At 45.9% G+C, this 27,792-nt stretch overlaps 1 protein-coding gene across 1 annotated transcript; it reads right to left on the bottom strand.

Moving 5' to 3' along the window:
* Nucleotides 1-21: 21 nt before the first annotated feature.
* ints1 (integrator complex subunit 1) lies at nt 22-27,780 on the bottom strand. Its single transcript, XM_079746499.1, has 47 exons — nt 27,668-27,780; nt 27,198-27,311; nt 26,730-27,017; nt 25,880-26,076; nt 25,345-25,482; nt 24,976-25,138; nt 24,661-24,766; nt 23,968-24,154; nt 23,297-23,442; nt 22,944-23,085; nt 22,181-22,357; nt 21,059-21,167; nt 20,788-20,908; nt 20,616-20,693; nt 20,108-20,265; nt 19,760-19,856; nt 19,566-19,657; nt 19,095-19,155; nt 18,809-19,006; nt 18,333-18,462; nt 17,580-17,759; nt 17,088-17,237; nt 16,544-16,723; nt 15,781-15,885; nt 15,146-15,313; nt 14,760-14,871; nt 14,178-14,483; nt 13,592-13,690; nt 12,793-12,917; nt 11,603-11,857; nt 10,994-11,153; nt 10,580-10,711; nt 9,804-9,972; nt 9,220-9,343; nt 9,015-9,130; nt 8,743-8,830; nt 8,169-8,452; nt 4,946-5,075; nt 4,167-4,300; nt 3,626-3,818; nt 3,337-3,461; nt 3,109-3,218; nt 2,569-2,682; nt 2,408-2,478; nt 1,952-2,043; nt 1,326-1,435; nt 22-873 (listed from the first exon to the last, which is right to left on the bottom strand). The coding sequence occupies exons 2-47, from the start codon at nt 27,250-27,252 to the stop codon at nt 758-760; spliced, it is 6,591 nt and encodes a 2,196-aa protein (XP_079602625.1). The 5' UTR covers nt 27,253-27,311; nt 27,668-27,780; the 3' UTR covers nt 22-757.
* Nucleotides 27,781-27,792: the final 12 nt, after the last annotated feature.

The raw sequence follows: 27,792 nt of genomic DNA, 5'->3' as shown, positions 1-27,792 counted from the left end.
TTGTCCAAGTGACAGTTTATTTACTTTTTCTAAGAGCATATAACAGATGGGAGTTAAAAAGGTGGTATTTTAATTAATGTCTGTGATTTCATTGAACAAACCAAATAAGTCAGTTTCATTTGAGACTTTTAAGGACAACATATTACGACATTCCTCAAGCTAGTTATTTAATGTTTTACAGAAAAATACTGGGCATCCTTTTTCTTTATCAAATGAGTAATTCAGCAGTAGGGCAAAGGGCAAAGTGTCTTTTAATTTGAAGGGATTTGCAGTCTTATGAGATTAAGTACCCAATACTAAAAACAAACATTGGGCTTTTGTCATTTTCTTCTGATGTAAATAGCAAAGTTCAAAGCTCAATACATTGCATTTCCCGTTTGCTTAATGTGTGCAATTTGAGGGTTTTGTAAATATCACTTCTGAAATGCGGAGCGACACACAAAGGAACTGTTTTTTTTTTAATATATTTGCCATACATCCAACATCCCTTAAAAATAAAAATAACAATTTAACCCCTAAGCAGTATTTTAATTTTGCAATTTCGAAAATGTTTGTCTCATAAAACCAAAGTGAATACGAAAGTGCCAAAGGCTAACAAGTATGATGTGTTTGTATGTTTTGTTTTGCTTACACACCTAAAAATAAGCAGAACTAGAGGAATAACAAATCTCCTTGTGAAATGGGAAATAATCAAAAAACAAACGCTATCACGACAATGGTTTACAGCAGACGATCAGAGGAGTTCTGTCTGTATTAGTTACGTTGTAGCTTCCATGCGGAGGACCTTCATGGCTTCTGCGATCATGGCGCTGGTGTCTATTTGTCCATAGATGCCCACCAGGAAAGCTTTGTGGAGCAATATGTCTGCATGTTCTATTGGGTTGAGGGGGGGGGGGGGGGGGGGGGGAAAGGTCACACAACGACATGTTATGGGCATGATGACATCCTCTTAAAACACTTTTTTCTATCTTTGGATCAAAGTGTCTGCTTAGTGATTTAAGTTTATTGTAGTTTAGCTTTCGTCTCAAACCTTAATGGTTTCTCTGTTGATTATTGTACATCATCCAAAGTACCTCTGTGATTGAGATTTTGCTTTACTGTTATTTACTATAATTTCTGTGTCTAGGTGATGTTATCCTTGCGAAGGAGTTGTTAATGCTGTTTTGCACAAAAAAACCTGTATGGATAAAGTTTGATTTGACAATAGAGTACTGTATTTAAAAGTTAAATCAAAACATTTTGGTTATTTTTTTCAATTGGTGGGGTAGGCATTTGCTCGCTGGAGTTAGTTTGGTGAACGTGACTAAATGGTGTGTTGTCCTTACCTTGGCAGAGGAGCACATATTCCGGAAGATTCCTGAGTGCCGTCTGCACCACATCAAAGTTCCCGCTTCCCATGCAGTACATGAAGGTGGGGAGGAAGTCTTTCGCCAGTCTGTGAGCGAGAGAAAGCATCCCGTCACGTTACGGACCGATCCACTCGTAGCTGCACAGTGTGGCAACGCGTTGACAGGCTGAGTGACGTGGAGTGCTGTTCTAACCCAGTACGTCCAGAGCACAAACACTCAATAGCAACTCCTTCAACCAAACCTAAACTACCTTCAAATAGCAACCTGGAGCAAAATAGGGATCATACAGATGCATGTTCTGTATTAATAACTTATGGATACGTTGGTTTATGGTGAAGGGTCATTTGATTGCTGTGAAAGAAAGGAGCGCACACACACTCACACACACTCCTCATTAATGAGGTGCTTGCGTCTATTCTCAGGGTTGCCTACAGGTAGAAGGCAGACATTGGGTTTCAAACCCGGAATCTTTCGGCTGGGAGTCAAAAGCCCTAAGCACAAATGCTACCCTCCCAAACTTTCGCTCTTTGAATAATAACCATCAACCTTTTTGGTTCTTCAGACGCACAAACAAACACACACGAGGAGGACGGTCCACTCACCGGGGGTTGCCTTGGATACAGCGCAGGGCCAGGTTGAAGGCCATGTTCCTGCACAGCTCCTCCGACGACATCATCAGCCTCTGGAGGTCGTTCTGGGGACAACCGTCAACACAAAGCAATGTGAGGGGGGTGGTGCTCCACACACGCACACTTGCACACACACGCATGACACACACGCATGAAACACATGCAGACATGAGAGATGCAGAAATGTACCTTTTATATTTATACTGGCTATTGCACTGATGGCTGTATGAGTAGATGAATTGGTGACTGGAAGAATGGATAAATGCTGATGCCAGGATGACTGGATGAATTGACTCAATGGCAGGCTGAATGAATGGACCAACGGATGAATGAATGACGATGCGGTCAGTTGACTGTCTGGATGGATGGATGAATGAGTGAACGAGTGAACAACTGGGAGAGCGGATGCGGGGGGGGGGGGGGACTCACGGTGAAGTACTGAATGATCTCGGGACTCCTTCGGGACTTGTCGTCCACCTCGGTCAGCACCTCCAGCACATCTGTAGAACCGAGAGCCCACAGGTTAGAGACGAAGGCCCCTGGCAACGCTACACCGAGACGATAAAGGGGCTGTGTGTGGCCAGGGTTACCCTCCACCGCCTCCCCTCTGGACATCTTCTTTAGGTACAGGGTCATGTCCCCGGCCGTCAGGGTCACGGAGGCCGAGATGTTGACCAGGGGCAGGGCGCCGCCGGTGGGCTCATCTAGAAGAAGCACCGCAAAACACACACACACACACACACACACACACACACACACACACACACACACACACACACACAGTTAAGCCATATCACTTCAGTGAAATACAAATAAATCCCAGCACAATAACAGTACATGGCAAAAACACGGCAAAATGTCTCGGTGTCCAAAGCAAATATCTTAGATGCCGTGACAATATGATAATAAGAAGGGTAAAGTTATGAAGATGTGCTTCAAAACTTCCATCTATTAGAATAAAAGAGCAGTTAAGGTTTTTCAGCATTGACCTTAGGATTATATTCAGCAGACGCTTTGAATCACTTCAAAGTGATTCAAAGAGGAGGCTGGGAATAATCAAACCATTCAATCAACTCAATAATAATAATAAAACACACCAGAGGTATTGTGGGTATTGTAGTTGTGCTTACCATCCCTGTCATCAGCGTTGCTGTCTGCTGAGCAGCTCTTTACAGGCAGGGTGAGTCCAGCCAGCAGAGACTTCAGCTGCCCCAGGTGTGGGTTCTCCGAGCACAAAGCCCTGTTCGGAAAAACAACGCAAAAGCAGTCCATTAAAAGTGCATTAATTATAATGTGCCTGACATATTCATCCCTTAAGGGCATAGCATGATGTGGTTTTTGTGTGTCCATGAACTCACTGCAATATGTCCGAGTGCTTCTGTAGATAAGGAACCGCTGCCGCTGCATTGTGGGTAATGTATTTTTGCGTGAACTGAAGGAACTTGTTGATGAAAAGCAAAGGGGAACGGCTGCGCTGGAAGTTCTACACACAAAACACAAACGTTTCACACACATGACATAGATTCGAGGATGCAATCAAATTCAAATCCTGTCTTAATACAAAATAAACATTTACCAAAAATATAGATATATTTAAAAACATACATATCCTTTTTATTCGTATATCTAAATGAAGCGTGGGCCCACCTTGAGGGCCCTCATGAAGGAGAGCAGGCAGTCCTGCAGTGCCCTCTGGTGGTGGCTGTGGAACACCAGCGGCTGCAGCAGCTCCAGGATGGCCAGCACATTGGTGAAGAAGGTGAGGTGGTTGTGCTGGCGGAACTCCTGCAGGTTGAGGTGCATGCGGCCGTGCAGCAGCCCTGCGATCATGGGCAGGTGCCTGCGGAGAGGAGGGGGGCACGAGAGGAAAAGGCGGGTCAAAACTCGGCAGATAACAGCAGACGCACGCACACTGGATTAGAAAACAGAAGTCCGGAATGCAAATTTGTTTGTACGTATTTTACTATGTGTGTACAAAGTCAAATTCTGCGTAAATATCGATACAACACATTTTGATTATTTTATCATCCTTTCACATACTTTTTGAGTGGACTTGGGTTTGATTGCAAACTGCGGTTAGACCTTAACTCTACACTGGTATTTATCAAGTCGCCCATTCAATCGATCTATACGTCCACATTGTAGTGGAAGGCACTAGGACTCTAACTTCATCCAGGGGGACCCGTACCGCAGTAGGAGCACGGGGTGAGAGACGGCCAGCTTCCTGCAGGCCAGGTTGGCGTCTGACATGCGGCTCTCCGCAGACTTGGACTCTCCCGTTTCGGCAAGCAGCGAGACCAGCCGATGGACCAGCACGTCCATCTGAGGAGACACACAGTACACAGACATCCCGATGAGGTGTGGTGATGAGAACACATCCAGCTGGCAAACACACAGCGGAGAGACGATATAATGGGGTGATGTGGCGGGGAATCGGGATAATCCCTACATATCCACAGGGAATATTATAACCCTATTTTAATTAAATACATCATTAAGTTCTTGTTTGGTTTCAGATCGTGTTTAGAAGTAGGATTAAATAACGGAGAGTCCCGGTACTCGAAAGAAAACCGTGTGCGTTGTGAGTGTGTGTGTGTGTGCCTGTGTGTCTGTGTGCGCCTGTTTGTGTGTGTGGGCTCGCCTCTGTTTATGTGTCAGTAAGCCTCTGTTTGTGTGTGTGTGTGTGTGTGTGTGTGTGTGTGTGTGTGTGTGTGTGTGTCTGGGTGTGTGTCTGCGTGCATGTCTGTGCGTGTGTGTGCACCAGTGTGTCTGCATGTGTGTGCCTGCGTGTGTGTGCACCCCTGTGTGTGTGTGTGTGTGTGGTTGTGTACATGTGTGTGCACCAGTGTGTCTGCATGTGTGTGCACCAGTGTGTGTGCATGCCCCTGTGTGTACGCCTGTGTGTATGGGTGTGTGCGTCTGTGTGTGTGTGCCACTGTGCATGCATGCGTGACCAACAGGTCTCACCTTGCAGGTGGTGCCGTCGGCCACGCCCCCGCTGCTCCAGGTGTCGTCCGGGAGGGTGACGTGCTGCAGGACCTCGGGGGACTGCAGGTAGATCTGCAGCAGCAGACTCTGACAACGCTTACTCATCGCACTGAAGGACCACAGGGAGACAGAGAGAGAGACGTCGGGGCGATCAACTGCAAGTTCAAATACAAATGCATTCTTTTCAAAATGAAGGCAAGGCAAGGCCAGGAAGCTTTATTTATGTAGCACTTTTCATACGCGAGGCAGACTCAAAGTGCTTCACATTGAAACACAGTCATACAATATAAGAAAATAGATAAGTAAAAGAAAACAAAGGCAAAGTCAAAAAGAAATTGCAATAAAATTAGTAATAAAAGTAATAAAATAAAAATAGATAAGTAAAATTAATTAAAGGCAAAGTGCAAAAAAATGCATTGTGGAAAGTGCACGAAGAGAAAGACAAGGGATTGTATCGTCACAACAACGCTCTTTGACTATTTACTATTCCCCTGCATCAGTGTTCACAGACTACACCCACTACCTCTAGAGCAGTGGCGTGGCATCTGCTGCTTCCTATTAGTAAGTAGTAAAGTCGGTTTATCCTGGTGTCTATATATAAACTCCCTAATGGTGACCAAGCAGTCGCACGACAAATCAATTCAAATGTGGTTCTCTTCCATGTGAACTGAGGTGTTTGCTTGTTGGGGAAGACCATCAGGACAAAGCCAAACTGATTCATTTTGAAATAAAGTGCTGTGTGTGCGTGCGTGTGTGCCTTCCCCGTTTGTGATCAACAATCACTCTTGAACTTGTCATGTTTCACCTTATCTCTCACGACCAAAGAGCACATGAGATTATTGCTCATCACACTCAAGGAAGTGGTGGACATTATGGGGTGTCTGTGGTTGTGGAGATACAACGCAGGAACAGCCGCCGATGAAACCGGCTGATTAAACAAATTTAACTTAACAGTTAATGTCTCTTTTTTTAATGCTTGTTCTTTTCTTAAAACTGTACTTGTCTTCTGATCGATGGCCCATTCAGAAACCTTATTACACCTTGTGCCTAGTGTATTATTTACTATAAGTACGTAATTTTTTATTATGGAGATTCAATTCCGATTGTGCCATCAATAGTGTGCGGCTAGTCTGGTCTGGCCAGAACTAAATCACCTGATTTTGTGCCCAAGTAGAGAGTGTTTCTTTATTTCACCCAAGTAAGCTTTATTGGTCTAATTTTCCTAAAGTGGAATGATGTGGCCATTTCCGAGAAATGACCATTCGGTACGGTAATTTCCCCTTTACTCGCTCTTTGCAATGGAAAATCGATACAACGTTGGCCCCCCCCGAAGTAACTAACGACGAGATCACAAAGCATGACAGTGCCTTTCTCTTTGGTTCCAGTTGGGGAAACGGGGATGAATGCACCACGATCGTTTATGCAAAAAGTCTTGATAGCCTTATACAGACAAATTCAATCCACAAACGATGTCATTTGCGCTCATCCGATCATCCTACGGCCTCAAGCCTCTGATCGCCTTACGGGACACTGTAGTCCACGCAGAACCAAAGACCTAATTACCACCAGCTTCCCATTTAAGCATAAGTTGCACACGACCTTGACAAAGAACTTCCTCGCACCTTGTAAAGCAGTCGATTAAGACGTCAGAATAAACACAAGCAATCTCATCCGTGTGTTTAGCATTAGCACGCAGAGTGCTTTCAGCGCAAACAACTGTTTATCCTGCACAAGAGCCAGCCGACCCTTCTCCTTTAAAATGGATTTACACACATCAGCCCTGCTTTTTCCTTTCTTCCCAAGTCCGCTGAGCTGCATTTAAAATATTGTAATTCCAAAGCTCATTTCGCTTGACCTTGGCCAAAAGTATCTCTCGTTAAAGCGCTTTATAGCGCACCCAAGACGTGCTTTCCACCACGAGGAAGAAAGCATGCCCCCCTGATCTCCGCGGCAGGCCCGGTCTGGTTTACAGGGGGGCTCGCAACACAAGGCGAGCAGGGTGTTTGTGAGCCCTCGTGGCTCGTCTAATCCCCTCGGCTTCATCGTTATTATTATTACTACACCCACGCACACACACACACACACACACACACACACACACACACACAGAGCTGTTTTAAAGGGGATCCTGGTTTTGTCAGACGACTCGGTCTGCTCCCTAATTTCACACCAATAGAGCTAATTATCGAGTTCTGCCCGCGCCGCGGCCGTGGGCTTGATGGAAGGGGGGAGTCTACAAAGTTCACCAGGGCCGAGAGACGTAGGAACTATAACTAGTGTGCTCCTTTTTCACCCCATCTCGTGGCACTCTAATGGGAGCGGGGAGGAGGTCGGTCCGGGTGTGTGTGGCTCATTAGACAAAACAGAAAAAACGGAACGCGTGTCAAACCGTGTGGCTTGTTAGCACGTTGGCAAGCGATACAGGGCTATGAAATATGCTAAGCATGTGTATTTGCAAATGATTAGAAAACAAACAGACGCCGATGCGGATTAGCCCATTGGTGGACGCGCTAGGGTGTTTGCCACCCAGCCGGGCAGACTTTGGATGAAGGTGTCTGCTGAATGACTTGTACCAGTAACAGAAGCAGTATTAGCTTCAAGAGAGACTATCAACCCTTTGCACACTACGGCCTCTCTGTCCAGAGCTAGCATTGGAGAGGACTTGCTCAATCGCCTGAAGGAGACATCGTCGACGGGGTTTTCCACGTCTCCTCTCATTGAATGTTCCTGCCAACGGGTGCGGCACAGACCAAAGGGAGCATGATACATCTGCTAAAGACATTTAGTAAATTGCATACATTTAGACAAAAGGAAAAAAAAAACGTGCAGTGAAAAGTGACACGGTGGATCCAAGTGTTTAAGATTAAGATCAACTTGATTTATCCCAGACAAGAAACTTGGGAGTGAAAAGTGGCGGGTAATGAAAAGAAGGGAAAAATACAGTTTTGCTGCCGCCACCACCACCACCACCACTACCACCAACACCACCACCACCACCACTACCACCAACACCACAGCCACCACCACCACAGCCACCACCACCACCAACACAACCACCACCACCATCACCAACGCCACCACCACCACAGCCACCACCACCACCACCACTACTACCAACACAACCACCATCACCATCACCAACACCACCAACACCACCAACACCACCGCCACCACCACCACCACCACCACCAACCAGGCCTACCTGTCGCCCCACTTCTTGGTGCAGCTTATGAGGTACTCGCACACCATCCTGATGAGGTCCACGTCGGCGCTGCAGCAGGACAGGAGGAGGGGCAGCCGGGACTGGATCAGGGAGCAGGCCGTCTGGTCCGGGGAGCCACTGCTGGTGCTGCTGGTCGGGTTGGTAGTGGTGGTGGCTTCGTCGGCAGGGGTAGAGGTGGCCAGCTCGGACTCCAGCAGGATGAGATCCACCAGGCTGACCAGCTCCTCCGAGCTCAGCCGCAGCACAAACTCCTCCGCCTTCTTCTGCAGACGCAGAGAGAGAGAGAGAGCGGTGGTCAGGCTACGCCGTTTAACGCCGGGTTCATTTGGGTTTCCGTGGTCATCTTTTGATCATTGTCTTTCCCATAATCATATTGTGGACAATAGTGATGCAAAAATGTGATGCCTCATTTCACAAGATGAGGATATGTAAACCTTAAAACGTATTACAATATAGGATCGGAAGTATGCATTTACATTTCTAATATTTATTGCAGAAAATGGTTGCATGACGTTAATTCACAATAACCACGCTGCCAAACCTCGACTCCTACCTGAGGGATCTTCTGGTCACGGCCTTGCCAGATGCGTGGGATGTGGCTGCAGGCCCACAGGAAGTCCAGGGCAGGCGAAGGGTCCAGTCTGGTGCCACACACACACACACACACAGACACACACACACACACACACACAAACACACACACACAGAAACACAGACACACACACACACATAATGAGAATAATCCTCCTCCTCCATTAAAGGATGATGAAAGCTTGTGCATCCCAGTATTATTCCAGTCAGTCATTAGGTCCCAGCCAGCCCTACCTCTGGTCCCTGCGCTTGCTGAGCACGGCGCTGATGCACTGCAGCAGGGTGGACCAGTTGGACTGGTGGGTGAGCAGGGCCAGCAGGTAGGGTCTGTACGAAGGGGTTCCACGGCCCTGGAGTTGGGACGAAAAAATACATTTGTAATCATTTGAATGGTAAAGAGATAGGAGGACAGTATAGGACTGTAGATAAATGTTTGTACCTTGTTGAGGGCAAACAGCAGCTTCTGCTGGAGGTCTGGGCAAACGGAGGTCACCTCGGGGTCCAGATGCTCCAGCCAGTCCACCAACAGACCCGAGCTGAGCCCGGTCTGGCTCACCTCCGAGCTGAAGGAAAGGAGCCGATCATATGGTGATTAGTGAAATGCTGAAGCTTCTTCTGCATAACGCATCGAATGATAAACCTACGATACAAAGACTGAACTTCTGGGATGAATTTGCATTGAATGACCGTATAGCTGCTCTTAATAACAAACCTGATTGATGATTGGTGATGGATGGAATGCTATCACGTTTCGTTAACACAGTTCAAGTCCCTTCACAAGGCACTAGACCAAGTTAGCCAGTAGTCATTAAACAAGTTAGCACTCAGAGCATATTTTAGGACGGATATTTGTTAGCTACTCATACAGAAAATAAATTCAGTGGTAACTGCAACCCGCTGATGTCATTTGAATCTCTTAGGTTTAATTGAGAAAAGCAACGTTGTGACACAACTAACCCAATAAAGGCTTGGTTCATCCACTGAACCAACACCCGATGGGACTATTAGACATGTGGCACTCACTTGTTGGACTCCCCCTCTTTCTTTACAGCCATCTCCTCTGTCTCCCGGAGCAATAGTGAAATCACCATGGCAACAGGACCGGCTGTCCCATTCTTGGTGCCGATGGTCATTAGAAGAGACAGGAGCTCCTCCAGATAGGGCGACTTCGTCTCCATCAGCCCCTGCAACACTAATTTACAGAAGACATGCTTAATGCTAATCACTTACAATTAACAAATCATTAGTCACTTTTCACGTTGCCATTACTGAATCATCTTTGCCTCTGCTTGGTACCAGTTCATTACATCACCATGGGCAGTTCATTATTTCAATTAGACCAGCTGATTTACCGGTAACCAGATCAAAGTTTGTTTGACATTATCATGTAAAAAAAGGCATCACTAACTCAGCTTAAAGGTGCAGCAGATACGATTTAAGAGTGAGAGGGAGCGACGACTTTGAAAATGAACAACCAAAAGAGTCCCCTCCATCTCTGCTCCCGCCCTCCCTACGTTTCTCCACCATTGAGAAGGGTTGCAATCACACACCTGTGATTGACAGGCAAGATGGATCCCTGGACCAATCAGTGAAAAGATGCCCTGCGGTCCAACTCAAATTGTCTCATACAGAGGCAGACACGAAGTCAACCAGAGCAGATATTCCACAGAGCAATACACTCACTAATAGCGGGCCGATGGCTGAGGCAATTTCTGAGAAATAATGATAGCTCTTAAATCTCCCCTTCAGCTCCTTTACAAGGGTCGGCCGGAGGGCCACACAGTGGGGTTAAAGCCTACCTTTGCCTATGAGCTCAGCCTCTGGGTTACATCTCTCCCCGGCCTTCAGCATGTCGATCACGGCTCTGACCGCAACCTCGCTGTCACGCCGGTACGCCAGGGCCTCTGCAAGGTGGAGGAAACCTGCTCGAACTGTATGTACACACACACGCGCACACACACACACACACACACACACAGGTTATATAATAACAATAATAAAAAGAACAACATATCTAACTGCCACGCTAACTATGCAACTAACTAGCCAATTGGCTATCTGACAAGCTAGCTAGCGGTCCTTCTAAATAACTAAATTAACTTAATATTTAACCTGCTGGATGACTTAGTACCGCAGTAACAACCAGTGAACCAAACAACTAACGACCAAACGGACCAACTCTTGTGAAGTGGGGTGCGAGGAGCGTTCCTCACCGTCACTAAGTCGGTGTTTGTGGGAGTACTGCCCGGCGAAGGACTTGAGGAGGCCCTTTAGGGGCCCCGCCTCCACTGCAGGGTTCTCCAGCCAGGTGAGCATCTCCACCACCACCTTGAGGAACAGGGAGGAGAACGCTCCGTCCTGGGTCACCAGCCGCTGGGGGAGGGGGGGGGGGGGGGGGGAGGGACTTTAATTAGTTTAACTTAGAATCACATTGGGCCAAAAAACGTACCCAATTCATGTTTATGTGTAATATCTCTGAATTTTCATGGGCCACTTTAGGTTAGGTTTATTTTATGGATATGCAAACTGTGTACGTGTGTTTTGTTATGCTAATTGTATTGAATTTACTGATACATTGTTTTTTCCCTATATTGGTATTGCTCTATCAAACTTTTGTGTTGTATATTTTGTCCTTATTCTACTATAATAAGTACTAACTCATTCTATGTTCCATTATCTTGAGCAGAGTTATGGTTACACAAACAATGTCCCCGGGATCAATCAAGTTATCTTAATCTGATATAGAAACATGAAACCACAGCCGTCTCTATTATCATGGATTAACTCTGGTTGTTACCGCTTACCCTGCCATCCTTCCCTACCTGGTAGAGGTGAAGCTGCCGCATCAGAGGGCACGACAGGGCGTGGCTGCGGTGCATCGCCACGACGACCGGGCCGGCGTGGGCGGAGCCGAGCAGAGCCGCCATGGCCTGCAGGAGGCTGGAGGCAAGGCCCGCCGGTTGGACCAGGCCCTGCTTGGCCCTCATCAGCTCCTTGGCCAGGGCCTGCTGCAGGGCCAGGGACAGCTGGCTGGGAGGGGGGCCCGGCCAGCGGGGGTCCGCCTTCAGGGGGAAGATCTGGGGAGGGACGTGAAGGAGAATAAATCAGCCCAAATAAACTACAAACAGAACACAGAAGGGAGGAGGGAGCTGGATTAGACTATCAATTTAGAAAAATTAAAAATCCTTCTGAACCGGCCAAGGGAAATTCATGTTGATCCCAAACATCATACGACTTCATACATTTTAACTTTAACTTTGATTTGTGCTCCCTGATATTTACCCTTGAGCCTCATCTAAGTAGGACAGATTGGGATTTTTGATCATTTAAATTACCACTTTAAAAGCCCTGGGTATTATTGAATATATATATATTGGCCTGCACTTTTAACAATAAAAAAGTCATTATTAAGTCATTAAATGAATGATTTGAAATAAAAAAACGATAACATAGAGTAGTTACACAAATCTTTCAGGGCTGGGTATTGCCAGGTACCTCACAATTCAATTCAATTCCGATTCTTTCGGTCTTGATTCGATCCGATATCGATTCGATTTGATATTGATTCAATTGCTTCGATATCGATTTAATAACACGTGCAGATGACAGAAATACCTAAATATTATTTAGAATTAACCATTTCAAAATGAATTGACCATTTCGTTGTGCTTTAATTAGCAAAAAAGGGAATACAACATTGTATAGTATGGAATAAAACATTGTATAGTATTGTTCCTGAGCTAATCTTGCAGCATAAAAGTAATAATCATAACATGGACGAATGTAAAAGGGCATGTAAATTTAGGCATACTCGGTTCTAGATTACAATGACTGAGTATGCTTTTTCTTTTTATGGAAATAATCGATTTTAAAAAATCTTAATCGGATTGAATCGAGAACAAATAAATTGCAGTGCATTGATGAATCGCTATTTTTACCCAGCCCTACAAAATTCTGATTACTGATCAATTAATTGTCATGGACGCCCTCAACATAATACCGACGGACCTACCTTCAGAAGTAGGCCGGTGAGGTCATCCGTAGGTTCAATGACGGCCATCTGATTGGCTGTTCGTATCTTTGCTGAACTTTGGGGAGTTTCCACAGTCACCTTTGCCTTTCCCCCATCAGTAGAATCTGTGGAGGGATATTGTATTGTTAACATTTATAAAACAAAGCAACAATGCACAGAGCAACATGTTCATATAATTTAGCTTGAATCCAATCGTTTAGGGCTTTTTATGGTTCCACGTTCCCGCAACGCAAAGGGGTTATGGACCCATTACGTCCTTACGGACCTTCCTTGCGTCCACCGCAAGGGCCGGACGTGCGCCTCCCAAAAATCGTAACCTTCCGTCGAGGCGACGCAGCAGCAAGGGCCGTGATTGGTCCGCTAACTAAAACCTGACGCAGAACCATAAACGTTCACGACTGCGTTGAAGCGTCTGCGTGGTCATTGCGTTGCGGGAACGTGGGACCATAAAAAAGCCTTTACATTACATTCAGATACATGTACATTTGCATTAAGGGCATTTAGCTGATTATTTCATCCAAAGCAACTTACAATAAGTATATTTTTCAGAAGAGAAAATATATATATATATATTCTGTTAGTATATTAAAGATATTCATTTAGATGCAATTGGTTGAGGCCTCTTGCTAAGTAGATGCCTACAGGTATTCTTCTGACTGTCCAACCCAAAACCTTTTTCGTCTGGGACTCAGACTCTCCACGAGACGAGCCATGCATTGGTGATTTCATTGAACGTGTTAATAACAGCATGAACCAAAGAGGGCCGGTGAGCACTGACCTCGGCGTGGGGCCAGGGAGGCGCTGAGCAGGCCGTGGAAAGTGTGCCCCCCGCTGGCTCCTCGCTCGTGCTGCACCTCCACCAGGTGGGCCATGTAGTCTGGAGGCACGCAGACACATTCACATTACAGGGGACTGATGTGTGTACACATGAATGCATACCAATGCAAATGCGAAAAAGTACCTTAGCACAAGTACAAGTACAAATTTCTTTTTGTACAAAAACAAAATAAAGTGGTGCTGAAATGAGTCGATGACATCATTGAAGTCAATCGATTACGTAGCTTTCCGTTTCAAATAATTAAAATGTATTTTGGAATGTTTTTTATTTTGACTGCTCGTCGGACAAGCAGGCATATCCTGCTTCGACTAAGTTGTGATGGGCAATGGCCAGTATCCATGGCAGTGTATTCATACTAAATGAGTCTTCGCCAAACCAAAAAAACAATCAACCGATACCTTGATGAATCAACCAAAAATCCTATAAATCTCTCCATTTGTTGAGGACTTCGCTCAAGCCCTAAACTAATGTGCGAAATGATTAAAAAAAAAACAATGTTAAAAAAGGTGACTCGGGCCCCACTCACGCTTGTCCATGATGTTCTGCTCCAGCGTCTGCGGGTCGTGGGACACGGCCTGGTCCAGGTACTGCAGCAGCTTGCTCATGCTGGACACGGGGATGCCGAAGGACTGCACGAACAGCAGCAGCTGCTGGGGCTCCAGGTCCTGCAGCGCGGCGTCCACCAGCCGCGACACCTCCGAGCGGATCATGCGCAGCTTCAGCCAGTCGGGCAGCAGCAGCGCCTCCTCCGACGTGTCCACCAGGAAGGCGGTGGGGAGGGGCTTCTTGTCGGGGAACCAGATGTCCAGCAGGGCGTAGAAGTCGCTCTCGCCTGGGTCGGGGGAGGAAACATTTGTGGTAGGAACGAGTATGTTCATCGTCAATCATTGATTTTACGAATAACAACCTTATGTTTCTGTTTCCTAAGGCTACTTCACACTCTGCACATTTAAATGAGTTTAGTCGCACCGTGTATACATTTATTTGTTGTTTTATTTTTCTGATTGTATGTTCTGAGCGTTCTCAGCCTCAGTTGTAAGTCGCTTGGGCTCCAAGACGCCGCTGAAATGACTCAATGCCAACGTGACTCCAAAGGTGCGAACTGTACCTTTGGGTGGTCCCAGGGTCAGCAGGATGACCATGGCGTGGACCACCAAGATGTGCATGGTGGCGGTCTCCCCTGTAGTCCAGCGCAGGAACACCTGGTCCTGGGACTCGGACTGGAAAATAACATCAATAAGAACAACACGAAAAAACAAACAAAATTTGTTGCAAACATTACTGAATATATACAAAAATGTAAATATTAAAAGCATAACGTCTTTTAAAATCTGTATATTTCATGGTTAAACCTAATGTTATATATAAAGCGCTTCTCTAGACGCCAAAGCCAAAGCAAATAATCCTCAAAATCAAGTAGCAGAAAGAGAGTGTGGGGAGTAAGACGTTGGAACGCATTTCAGTTCAGCTGGAGCTAGCGAGACGGGGGCTCACCCAGCTGTACAGGTCCTCCCCCTCCTTGGTCTTGCGCATGCGGCGGATGTAGGAGGAGAAGATCATGAGGAAGGCCGACAGCACGGCATCCGACTCAGGCCGGCAGGAGTGCTTGGAGAACAGGCTGTTCATGATGGTGGAGCGCTCCACGATCAGACGCGCCACGTCCTACAAAGAGCCACGCACAGCGGTGTGTAAAGTCAAAGTCTGTTTTATTCACAATTCCAAAACAGAGGAATCCAAATTTTGTCCCCGACCCACGGTGCAATAAGATTAAAATTAGGTCAAATAAAATACGGAATATTTACAATAGTGCAAAATAATTCTGAATAGTGCAAAGGTAGGCCAATAAAAAAACGTTATATATAAAATAAAGTCCATAAAAAAAAAGCATTTGCTCAGAGATGCATCACTTCAATTTGTTAATAATGTTCATCTCAACAGTCTGTAATGTATACATTTACTTTTACACATGTACTCATACGTTTCTGCGGCACATAATGTATGTATTTATTTATTATTCTTTCAATTTTCTTCTGTTTTGAAATTGCCATCAATGTCCCATACAATACGCTGTGATACCTGAATTTGTCTGGGATGAATCAAGTACAATCTTATATTATGGTATCTCTCACCAGAGCCAAGTCGTTGTGTGCAGCCTGCTCCTCCACCGGTGCATGCTGGGAGAGATAGATGAGGTAGGCGCTGATGGTCTGTGGATCCGTCTCCATGTGGATGGCCTGCAATGACATTAGGACGTCAGGCAAGCTTCATAATAAATGGTTAGGTTGGCATGAAATGCCTCAATGTTTATCACCATTTTAGATTTAGTACTTTCGTTTTGTATTCATTAAATTATATTTTGTACCCTATACATTTTCGTTCAGCTTTTTGTAGCTATGTGAAAGCTTGTCATATTGATTCTTGAGTTGAGTTAAATTTATGATTACAATATTAGGGTTGCAGCCTAGTGTTGAAGGCTGAGAGTATTTGGTCTGTCTGTCATAAAAAATAACATATTATCCGGGTTTTTCCAAATTAGGTGGATCTGTCCTCACCATGTGCACACATGTGCTTGTGTACTGTGCCTTCAACTGGCAATTTGCAGCACTTTCCTTCCCCTTTGGCAGGCTTTCCCTGAGCACTAATTAAGGCACGGTGCTATCACATCACCGTTATGCCGGAATTGCAGATACAACTGTCAGACCGAGTGCACCGCTTGTTAGAGGAAATCACCCGTCAGGGTATATTAATCAAGAGCCGAAGCTGAAGGTGGCACACAATTTGACAGATGACGCCAAAATACCCTGATTATGGTTTTCCCTTTAACAAGGACAGTGTGCGATGGTGTGTGTGTGTGGGGGGGGGGGGGGGGGGGAGGGGGTGGTGATCACTGACCTGCTGCAGGGCAGTGGAGGTCATGCCGCGGACGCTGTCGAACAGAGGCAGCTTGGGCAGGTCCTGCAGGAGCCACTGGTACCCGGGCAGGAGCTCGGCGTCCGCAGAGTCCTCCTCCATGGGCTGGTCGCGCTCCTCGCCGTCCCGCAGACCCCCCTCCCCCAGGACCAGCGACAGACCCTGCGCGGGAAATGATGTCAGGGTGTAGTCACAAGGCGGTTTGGATGCGAGTGGTCTAAAAGTGCCCGCTTTTATTGTGAAGGGAAATGCTTCTCTTGAAGACTTTTAAAAAAAACACAAATAAATATATTAATTAATTAAAAATATATGTCATCAATCGATTAATCTTGTCTTTCTGATTCCTTTAGCTATTCTGGACTCTGTCCAGAAAGAATTATAATTGAAATTTGCATTTGCATAAAAAGAAAAAATGCTATACATTCATTGTTCTTCCAACATGGATTTGCATGCTTCTATTGTTCTTAGCCCCACTTGTGAGAAGCTTTGGATAAAAAGTGTGTCAGACTTAAAGACTCAAGCAAACCTTCATAGCCAGAACCCGCGAGGCCACCTGGGAGGAGCTGAGGCGGCGCAGGAAGTAGTCCAGCACCTCACAGGTGGTCTGCTCGTCCGCCTTGGGCCCCAGCAGGAGGTCCTGCAGGCGCCCCAGCAGCTGCCTCTGCTTCTGCTGTCTCTGTTGGGAAGGGACTTTTATTTTGAAGGGAACTTCACAGCACAGTTCTCTCCCGTCGCAGAGATGGAGGGGCTTTTATTTGCACGGAGATACGCAAGTTTGTTATGCAAATATGATGATTTCCAGAGCGAATAGCACAGTAAATCATGAATTTTAAGATTGGTTTAATGAAACCCTTTTGTATATAATCAGTTACAGAAATCTAAATCTAAAAATCTCTTTATTCTCAATTGATTCAGTAATTTCCAAAAAGTCTTTAATATTCAACATCATTACAAAAATGAATGAACAAAAGGAAAATACAAAAATAACCGATGAACGATGAAGACTAGAGGAACATACTTGTCTCTTCTTGGCCCTCTGCTCCTTGCTCTCTGCCTCATCCTCGTCCTCCGTGGGAAAGTTGTCGTCGGCGGCGTCGTGGAGGAGGAACTCGCACAGGCACTGCACGGGCAGCACGTCCAAGGACCCCTCGCTGGACTGGACCAGGTCGGCCAGCCAGGGCATGGACTGAGAGGAGGCCTGGGGAGCATCCCCCGAATGGAGGGCAACAGGTTAGAGATCCAACCCGAGTGCATGGTTCACTGGTACATTGGACCACGCCTCCATCTATTTGTTATCTTTCACAGATTCCAACTTTCTTCTTAACAGATAAGCAGGGTGCAATGACCTACTATTAGGATTCTACCAGGCCGAACCACCAGGTTCAGACTACCATTATTTCATCAGATCTCTTCGGTTGGTTATTTTTAGTACCTTTTTAAGTATATTTAGTATCTATTTTAAGTAAGTATCAGTGTTCGAGGACAGGTGCCGTTTTTAACCTTTAAATTACCAGCCAAGTCTTATTGAGATTCAATTCATAGTACATGTGACGCAAGATGCAGTTAAGCAGTACGGCGCCTGAAATGTCAGCCCATTCTAAAAGTACATGTCATCAGATTCACTTGATGACATGTATCCGAAGTGTGACTTAGTCCACGTGATTGAACAGGAGCAGGTAGGGGAAAGGTGTCATGCTCAACTATGCCTACAGTTAGACTACCTGTCAGCTTGGAGCCGGCTAGTTTGCGTTAAAGAGAAGAGTCGGGTCACCTGTCTCTGGATGATGTTGAGCAGGAAGTCGGGGTTCCGGCTGCGGCAGAGCAGGTGGCCCAGGCGTAGAGACGTGTTCAGGGTCTTTATCTGCTCCTGGACCGAGGGAGGGGGCCGGCGAGGGGGTCCCCTTGAGAAAAGAAAAAAACACAAAACAATATAAATAAATGTCAAAGAAGAAACGCGAAAAGAGTCATGTTTTGAAGTTCTGTCTATACATACATTAAAAACAGAATAAATAAAAACATGACTTAAGTCATGTTTCTAAATTCTGGCTATAACTGGCTATAATTCTGGCTATATGTATTTGTATAATTTCATTATTATCATAATGCTGATAGCATCTGGTGCACATACACTGATATCAGTATATCACATCCATTATACAGATACATATAACACTGATCCAATCACATGATCCTACTGCCCTACAGCCCATTGTGTCTAGCTGGTTTCCCCCAGCCTCCAGGTCTTACTGGGGGTCCAGGGTGGTGAGCTGGGACAGCAGCAGGCTGTTGCTCTCCGTGATGGTCTGCTTGGTGGAGGCGGCCGCCAGGTGGCTCTCGAAGGCCAGGATCTCCTGCCTCTCCCGCTGGGAGGTCTGCAGCTCCCGGCTGATCATCTCCGTCTTGGTGTCCTCGTCGGCCACCGTGCACGGCGGGAAGGAGTAGTTGCTGCCGAGAAGCAGAGGGTAGGGCAGAGGGTCAGGGGATGGGAGAAGGGGCCTCTGGAATAATGGGGAGCTAGGTTCTTTGTACGTACTTGGTCATCACCATCTCCATGAGCATCTTCAGCGTGGGGTAGCCGTCCCAGGCAGCCAAGCCTGGGGGAGAAGGAGAGGCGGAACAATGTGGGTTCGGATGTTTGTCAGGAGGAAATCTTTGATCCGTCTTTGGTCAGAATCGATGTAAGAAAATGACATGGATTGATGGATTCAAATCTATGTTTTACTTTGGAAAACAGATTGCCTCAGGGATGGGGTGGGTGAGTTTTTTGTTTTATTTTTTTGATTTGGGTGCCGACTTGTATTGGATCCTCTTTGTTCCACATATTATTCTCACTGTGCATTTTGTGATCTTTAAATTACGCTAGCTTTGTAACTACAAAAGCTAAGAACATATAGTGTTGTTTTTTGTTATTATGTACTGGATGTGGTTGCATTGTGGTTGGGGTCACTGGATATAAGGTTGGGCCGGTTTTTGTCAAAAAGCCAAATGAATGGATGATGAATACCTATTTTCTGTGGATTGAATGCAGCCACCACGAGCAACAGCAGCCATGCCTTCCAGTAGAGTGCGGATATTGCCAGATTTGGTGGTTGATACCTTCAAAGTAAAAAAGAAGCATTGATATGAATGACCATGACCAATCCAAACAGGCATTCATAGGAGCATGACAGTACATTAACAAATGGAACGGAGCGTTACCCGGAAGGCATCACAATGTTCTCCGGATGGTGGTAGGTACAGAGGTTGAGCACTGCATCGATCAGCTGGATCCTCTCCACCCTCAAAACGTCCAGATCTGGAGGAGAGGCGGATCATACCGCTCTGTTAAGAGGGGCATCAGCAACGCTAGCAAGCAAGCATGCAAGGCAACAGCCATCTCGTCAGGAGCAGTTAGGGTTATAGGTCCTGCTCTCTCAAACCCTAACATCCTCCTAGCTTCTCAAACCATTTGAGTCCTCCTAGCTTCTCAAGTCTCTCTGTTGCTCTCTAATATAATAGCAAACTCCGAAAATAACAGAAAAACATGAGAAGGGGACCGCCACATGCCATCGGACTGGGCCCCGGCGGCTCTCTTCACAAGGTGGTCTGCCAGCTCCATGGCGTCGGCGGGTCCCAAGGGCAGGTCCCGGGACAGGCCGATCACCACGATGCGCATCAGGGTGTCCTCGAGCAGAGGAACCTCAGAGCACAGCCGCAGGAAGAAGCTGGGGGTGGGGGGGGGCAGGTGTTCATACATCATACAGTCATATGAATTAAATTACATTTTCTGATCACAATCGCAACCTCATTCGTCCAGGGAATCAATGGCATACCATCACATAAACATAGATACACACATGCAAAATACAAATGCAACATCACTAAAATATATCAGCTGTTCCACATAAGGAGCTGGTTTCAGATTAGGCTAATATACAATATTAATGAACCATTAATAACTATGTATTTAGTATTAAAACGTAAATTAACCATCCATCATTTACATGGTTACACATATTCCCCGTTCTATACTTCAGTGCCAGGGGCACCCAAATGGAAAATAGGAAAGGCTCACTTTCTGTCGCTCTCCGGCGGCCAGTTGTCCCACTTGTAATAGGTTTCGGGCTGCTCTGTGAACAGCACCTTGTGGAGGCTGAACATGTGGGGAAGACGGCAGCTGATCAACAACCAGCTGTAGCTAACATAAGCTCCTGCCTTGGCGCATGCACGTCTCAATGGACTCATACCAGTGCACGTAGTCTTTGGCGCCCGTTTTACTGATGGAGGGCACCACGGTGTGAAGCCACCACACGGCGTCTCGTTGGATGGCGGCGATTTGGTTCTGAAAGGACCGCAGGGTCTCCAGATCTGGAATCATCCCCCCCCACCCCCCAAAGAGTCTGATGTCACAAATGACTGCGGTTGGGCTTTATGTTTTAGGGGACAAAAGCTGCAGAAAGGACAAATAAGGCTGCGCTGCTCAGGGGCGGCTGTTGAAGAACAAGGCAGATCACTCACTTTTCTTCTCGCCTTTGTCCCATGCGAGGCCCGCCTCCTTGACCTGGCCGGTGATGCCGAGCATCATGGAGACCGTGAGCAGGTCAGTCACCTGGATAACAAAACGCTCCTGTGGTTGGAGGGGGGAGAGGGAGGGAGAGAGGGAGAGAGATTGTATGGGTAGAATGTGTTGGAAATTTGCACACACCACCACACCAGCCTTCGACAGGCTTTCAAAGGAGAACCACAACCCCACTTGTACATTTTTTTTCTTTATTCTAGAGCAGGGGTTCGGCAACCCGAGGCACGCGTGCCACCACTGGCACGTGGCAGCATAATCATTGGCACAATTGAGAAAAAAACAAAAAACAATGCGGCAGCATAATCATTACTACCGTTTTTTTTTGCACTTTATTCTGTTTTGGGCATTTTCTCCCAGTGCAAATATATTTAAATGAGTTACTGAAAGCAGTGTTCTGAAATGGGATCAATTAATAGTATGTAGCCTAAACCTATGTTGTGAGTAATAGAGAAGAAATTATTTAAAATATTGTTGCAAGTGGCCTGTATGCATCACCTTCACATGATTTTGCAAAGCTGTACATGTCTTAAAGATATGATGTGGATGGTTCCAACATTCTCATATATTCTCGTTTTTTACATTTCTCGCATTGCAAATATGTTACAGAATGAGTTTCTGAAAGTGGTGTTTTAAGATGGGACATATGTAATTATAATTTGTAATCCCGTGTTGCAAATATAACAACAAAAAAAACATTATACAATTCCAGGTCTTCTGGAAATGTTTTTGTTCGCTGTGTCATAATTCAGCTTAATATATTGTTGCTTAAGGCACACTCATTGACGAGAAAATTTCAAACTGGCACTGCATGTTGAAAAGGATGCTGACCCCTGTTCTAGAGGACTCCCCCTATGGGTTACAATCGTGCTACTGCATGCACAATCTCTGCAAAATCACCCACTGTTTCATATTGGTTTATATGCTTATTGAAAGTGAAAGTGAGTCGAAGGACCGTTTACAGGGGAGCTGGCCACCCCCTGAATCACAGAACCCTGTACGGGGTCAGCGGGGGGGTGCGGTTCCCTTTTTCATCCACATAGGACCATTGAAGAAGAGCCCACCTTGAACTCCATCTCGGTGTAAGTGGTCTCCTTGCGCTCCTGCATCAGGCCGAGGCAGAAGGGCTGGAAGTTGATCTCGTGCTTGGTTTGCTTGATGATCTCGCGGAGCAGGGCGCGCGAGGCACGCAGGTAGTCGTCCTTGTTGGTCAGCAGGTCCTGGAACACCATAGCCAGGAACTGGAGGGTGTAGAGGCACCAGAAAAGAAAAGAGTCGTTCCAACAGCCGTTTTTTTGAAACTTTGGTGGTTAGAAATCCCCTCGTTTTGCCACCAGGGGTGACACTGATGGCCACACAGGGGATTGAAAGCGTCCCACCCTGAATGCGTCGGATAAAGCAGCTGGATCAGCACCCAGCATAATTGGTTAGGTGCACCAGGCAGGTAGGCTTCTCTGTCGATCATTCGTCTGTGTGGACATGGTCACTTGTCGCTATGGGGTTGATTTCAATATATATTGTAATAATGGATAATCACATCTGGTGGTAAAATAGTCACTAATCGGCTATTTAAAAATAATTTTGTGATGCTACCATTATGCGGGACCATTATGGCACCCACTACACTCAAATCCTTCTTTGAGCGTCCCTTCTCTAGCTTTCTTCCTTGATAATGAAGTAATTTATCCTTTCCCTTTGGGAGGTTCGGTTCAGAGGGGTGCCCTAAAATGTGGCCTGTGAAGCACTTTGAGCCTAACTGGGGATTAAGGGCTGTCCAGAGAAATGGCCTTTTGAAATAAAAGGGAAGGCGGGGCGCCCGGCCGTCACCTTGGGGGCCTGCTCAGGGCTGTGCTGCAGCAAGGTGTGCAGCGTCTGCATGTTGTTGGGGTTGCGGGCGTTGGACAGCTCGTTGAAGATCACCAGCTTCACCATGGTGCCCAGGTTGTCTTTGTGCGCATTCAGCAGCTCCCTGGTGTGTGTGTGTGTGTGTGTGTGTGTGTGTGTGTGTGTGTGTGTGTGTGTGTGTGTGTGTGTGTGTGTGTGTGTGTGTGTGTGTGTGTGTTTGTGTGTGTGCGGGTCACATACAAAAAGCTGTGGTTAGATCACAGATCAAAAAGATATTCAAACGGGACTGTGATCTGAAAGGAGCATCGGATGGAACGCAACGTGAAAGGACAGACCTGACGCAGAGCATGTAGTGGTTGAGGAGCACTTTGGGCTTCAGGCGGATCTTGATCAGGACGGAGATCACCTCCATGTCATCTGAGCCGTGCGTGTTGCAGTTCATGCACATGGACATGAGCAGGTCCTGCGCTGGTCGGTTCAGCTGGGGACACACAGATGGATTTGCTGCTGCTGTTCTCTCACAAATGCTGTTTGTATTCTGTTCTGACAATTTGTACTGACTATTTGGTCATTTAGCAGATGCTTTAATCCAAAGTCATAAGTAAGTTTTAAACATTTTATAACTTGACATGTTAATAAGGAGAGTGCATACATTTGAAAATGTGTATTGAGTGTGATTGTAGGGTGACAAGTATTGCTATCCAGGGTCTATAACTTTTTTCAGTACAGTCTGAAATTGCATTCACAAACATTTATACATTGGCATCTAGCGTAGTGGTTGCAGATTGAAACATACTCAATACAAAAGACAAAAAAAACGTATTTTCATAGGATTATAGGATCATAGGATTAAACACCTATTGAAACGTACTTATGAATATTATACTCAATTCTACTCAAAACACTCCCGTTCTGCTAGACACCACTAAACTCGACACACTTCCCCTTTAAGACTGTGGACGCCCCCCGTAATCCGTGCTTCTCAGGGCAGAGCGAGAGGCGGTACCTTGGGGTTCTGCAGCCACATCTCCAGCCTCTGGACGGCCATGAGGCGGGCCTCCTTGAAGCCGCATGTGGCGGTGAGCAGACGCAGGAGGTTGCGCGACACGTTGTCCATGGGCTGCCTGCGGTTCAGCTGGTCCCTCAGCACGTCCAGCACGTAGTCCTCCACGCTCTCTGCCAGCTCCTCGTACCTAGCGCAACGCATAGGAGGGGGGGGGGGGGGGGAGTTTATTCCCTCATCGGTGCCGTAATGGGATTGGCCAGTGTCATGGCTGGGGTTAATCGACTTGGCCGACCGAAGGGTCCTCTTGGTTTGAGTCCCATTGTGCACAGCTTATGTGTAGGCATCTTCGAGCAATGGTGTGCAGGGATTGCAGCTAATATTAGTGTTAACTGCAGGTCATTTTGGGGAAAAAGTGAAATTTAATAAAAATGGCAATAGGATATTGAGAGGATATATTACGAGGAGCCAATTGGTGAAGCCAGCTAAAATGCAATCAAATAAAAAAAATGTGTTTACTGATAGTGTTTATAGATAAATAGATAATGTAGAGATAATAATTAACCTATTGTCCCGCAAAAAAAATAATAAAAGCGAAGCTAAAACCAAAAATAATTGTTATTTGGAAATTATATTTCAGGTAGCCCCCTCTCCCATAGGGGCGGGGGGGGGGTTGGGGTCTACCAGCTCCTGTACCTGGGCATGACCTGCCCGTCGTCCTCAGGGCTGAGCTTGTCCTCGCCGATCAGTAGCTCAGTCTGGCTGTCGTCCTCGTCCGGAGTGGATGGATGGGGGCTGCTGCCTAAAACACACACAAACAAAAACACACAGATCCAAATTATTTTAGATACATGGGAAACCCTAGTCTTTAGTGTGTGTGTGTGTGTGTGTGTGTGTGTGTGTGTGTGTGTGTGTGTGTGTGTGTGTGTGTGTGTGTGTGTGTGTGTGTGTGTGTGTGTGTGTGTGTGTGTGTGTGTGTGTGTGTGTGTGTGTGTGTGTGTGTGTGTGTACCTGCGCTGAGGTCTCCCCCTCCGGTTCGGCCCGTGTCTGCCTGCAGCAGCATGCTCTTTGGGGGCATTTTAGTGCCGAAGGCCGTCTGGATGTTATCCACAAAGTTCTTACAGTGGGAGCTGTCCACCCAGATCCTTTCTCCCAGAGAGTCCTCTATGTACACCTATACAGAAACAAAGTGTCCACATGAGCATTAATACCAAATGGACTAAAGCATCTATTCATTGCCAACAAAAGCTTATGCTCTCTCTCTCCCTCCCTCCCCCTCCCCCCCAACCCATTCTCTCTCTAAGCATATTTCACCATAGTCGAATAAAGAAAACTTAAAAAAACTTTTATTGTATTTTTACATTGTGAAAAGACCCTTACTTTAACGAAGATCTCCGGCCAGTTCTCATCCTCTTCATAGGCGGCCATCAGCAGGTTGCAAGCCAGTACCGAGACAAGACTGTTGCCCTTCGCTTTGAAGTTGATAGAAGCATCCCGGCGAAGCAGGCTGCACAACGCCTTCATAGAGAGAGTCACATCACAAAAGAGAGTAAAAAAAAATACAATTTGAACATCAACTATGTAAAGTTGACTATGTAAAGTCAACTTTACATAGTCTTCTTTTCTAGCCTGTTTACAATATTACATTTGAGATTCAGAACTGTATTAGCCATGGTCCCAATATATAAGAAATTATCTACACACAAATTTAGAAATATTAATGAAAAGGCAATGAGTATATAAATATTTTGGAATGGAGGACAGAGCACAGATATAAATAAAAAATACATGTTGTGCAATAGCTACAATTTCAATGTACTTACAAATATAATGCAGCTGTTGCGACGGATCACAAGACAAAAGAAAAAACAACAACAACAGCAACAGCAATACAATTCCTAGTGATAAAACTCACCTCAATGATTCCTTCGGTGGCGAACACGTTTGGTTTGATCTTGGCCAGGAACATGAGGCTGAGGTAGAGGGTGATGTCCGGCTTGGCTCGGTTCAGTTTCAGCTGTTTCACGGCTCCACACAGCAGCCCTTCGATGCGATCGTCGTTACCGTCCGACTCAGCGGCCTCGATGTCATCCAACAGAATAGCTGGGGGGACTATGGAGCAAGATGTATCGGTAAGACTTTACAGAGAGGTACATTAATGAAGCATGAATAGACATTGGTCAATGCAGTTATAAGCATTATCATATAGCATTAGGGTTAGGGGGTTATTAAATAATGTAAACATTCATACCGTAGTTTAGGGTTAGGGTCATAAATATATTGCCTGTTAAGCCCTTTAGACTGTACCTGTGATTAAGGGCTATACTAATAAAATAGATTTTAACATAAACACCATAACGTTAGTTAACAAAATAATAACTTGTTAGTTAATGCTTATTACTGCATTTACCACTGTTAATTAATGTACCCTTATTGTAAAGTGTTACCAATGGATCATTTTTTAATCATTACACATACCATTAACACCCTGCAAGCTTGTAGATTACATTACATCTTCAGGTCCATCATTTTTACTTTTTCAGGGATCCTCGAAATTGGAAACCTGGTGTTCTACTGTATATCGCTGTATTATGATCAACTATAATCTCAGATTGTGTTTAGTCATCATCAAAGCCTCTGCCTTCAGATACAGAGCACTGAATGAATTTTTGATTCATGTAAATATGCATACGTGCATTAATTAAAAGTAAAGTTCATGTTATGCCCTTTACAGTCCCCAGGGAATAAACACAGAAAGCACATACCTTCGATGGGTATGACCGAGGGTTCCTTAATGGAGGGGGATATGGCCCTCTTGTCGACAGCGGCGACCTCCGCAAGCCTTCCAAGGGCGCTGACCGGAGGCGTGGTGGAGAGCTTGGGCCGCTTGGTGAGGCCGGACAGTCCGGAGGAGGAGGGCAGAGCGGTGGACGTCTCCCGTTTGCGATCGACGGTGGTACCCGTGGACGCTGGCTTCAGAAGGACGGCAGGTGCCTTGGACTCCCCCCCACCTTTTGCTCCGAGCGCAATGAAATCTCCAGGGGGAGGGTGACCTGGGGTGGATGACAATAAATAATGTTTACGTGTGTGTACTTTCTGATCCGCACTACTTTGCCAACAGTAATAAAACACATGTCCCGAGTAAAAAGAGCTAGGGATGGGTCAGCTTGATACACAGTAGAACTGACACACTGCAGACAGAATACAGAGCTTTAAATGGGTTGTTGACAAACCTGACGGTTTGGCAGCGCTGGGGCGCCTGAGTGTTGCTGGCTTTGGGCGATTCATGGTCCAATGTTGTTAGGCAAGGCGACCTCCACCTCAGACCCACAGCAGGTTCCCAGACACTGTTTATATTTTGGTCGACAAGAACAAGTCTCAGCATATTAGCCTTTCGCAAGGAAAACTAAGGAAGCGGCCAGCTAACACTAAGCTTTGAGTTATTGGCTAGTGATAATAGCAGAACACGATAACTGAGGTAAATCTAATACTATTGGCTCATCGAACATCACTGATAGATCACAGAATCCTGAAATTGGATTTCAATTTCAAATTGTATAACGTTTGACTAACTCGAGAAGAGAAAAGAGAACATCATAACGTCATGGCATAGAAAGAAAGTCATGAATTACAATTGCCGCTACAATCTAATACATGTTTGATATACATACATATCTAACAAATAAAACAAAAAAATGCTCACATTTCCTTCCTTTATATGAAAAGGTTTTCATTTAATACTTTCGAGCCACTCTTTGTAACTCATAGTACAACCAGGGATGTTTTGTAGAACATGTACGTTAGCTAGCTCCCTTCTTCGCCGTGTCG

This window comes from Pollachius pollachius, assembly GCF_949987615.1.
Source record: "Pollachius pollachius genome assembly, chromosome: 11".
Lineage (NCBI taxonomy): Eukaryota > Metazoa > Chordata > Actinopteri > Gadiformes > Gadidae > Pollachius > Pollachius pollachius.
Note: the sequence above shows the minus strand (reverse complement) of the source record. Positions and strands in the feature narration are given on the sequence as shown.

Excerpts from the sequence above, each read along its gene's own strand:
- ints1 (XM_079746499.1), bottom strand. The coding sequence starts at position 27,252 with ATGAATCGCCCAAAGCCAGCAACACTCAGGCGCCCCAGCGCTGCCAAA. Across the intron at positions 11,154-11,602 it reads GGCAGCTTCACCTCTACCAG|CGGCTGGTGACCCAGGACGG; the intron begins GTAGGGAAGGAT and ends CCCCTCCCCCAG. Across the intron at positions 9,344-9,803 it reads AAAGAGGGGGAGTCCAACAA|CTCGGAGGTGAGCCAGACCG; the intron begins GTGAGTGCCACA and ends CCTTTCCTTCAG.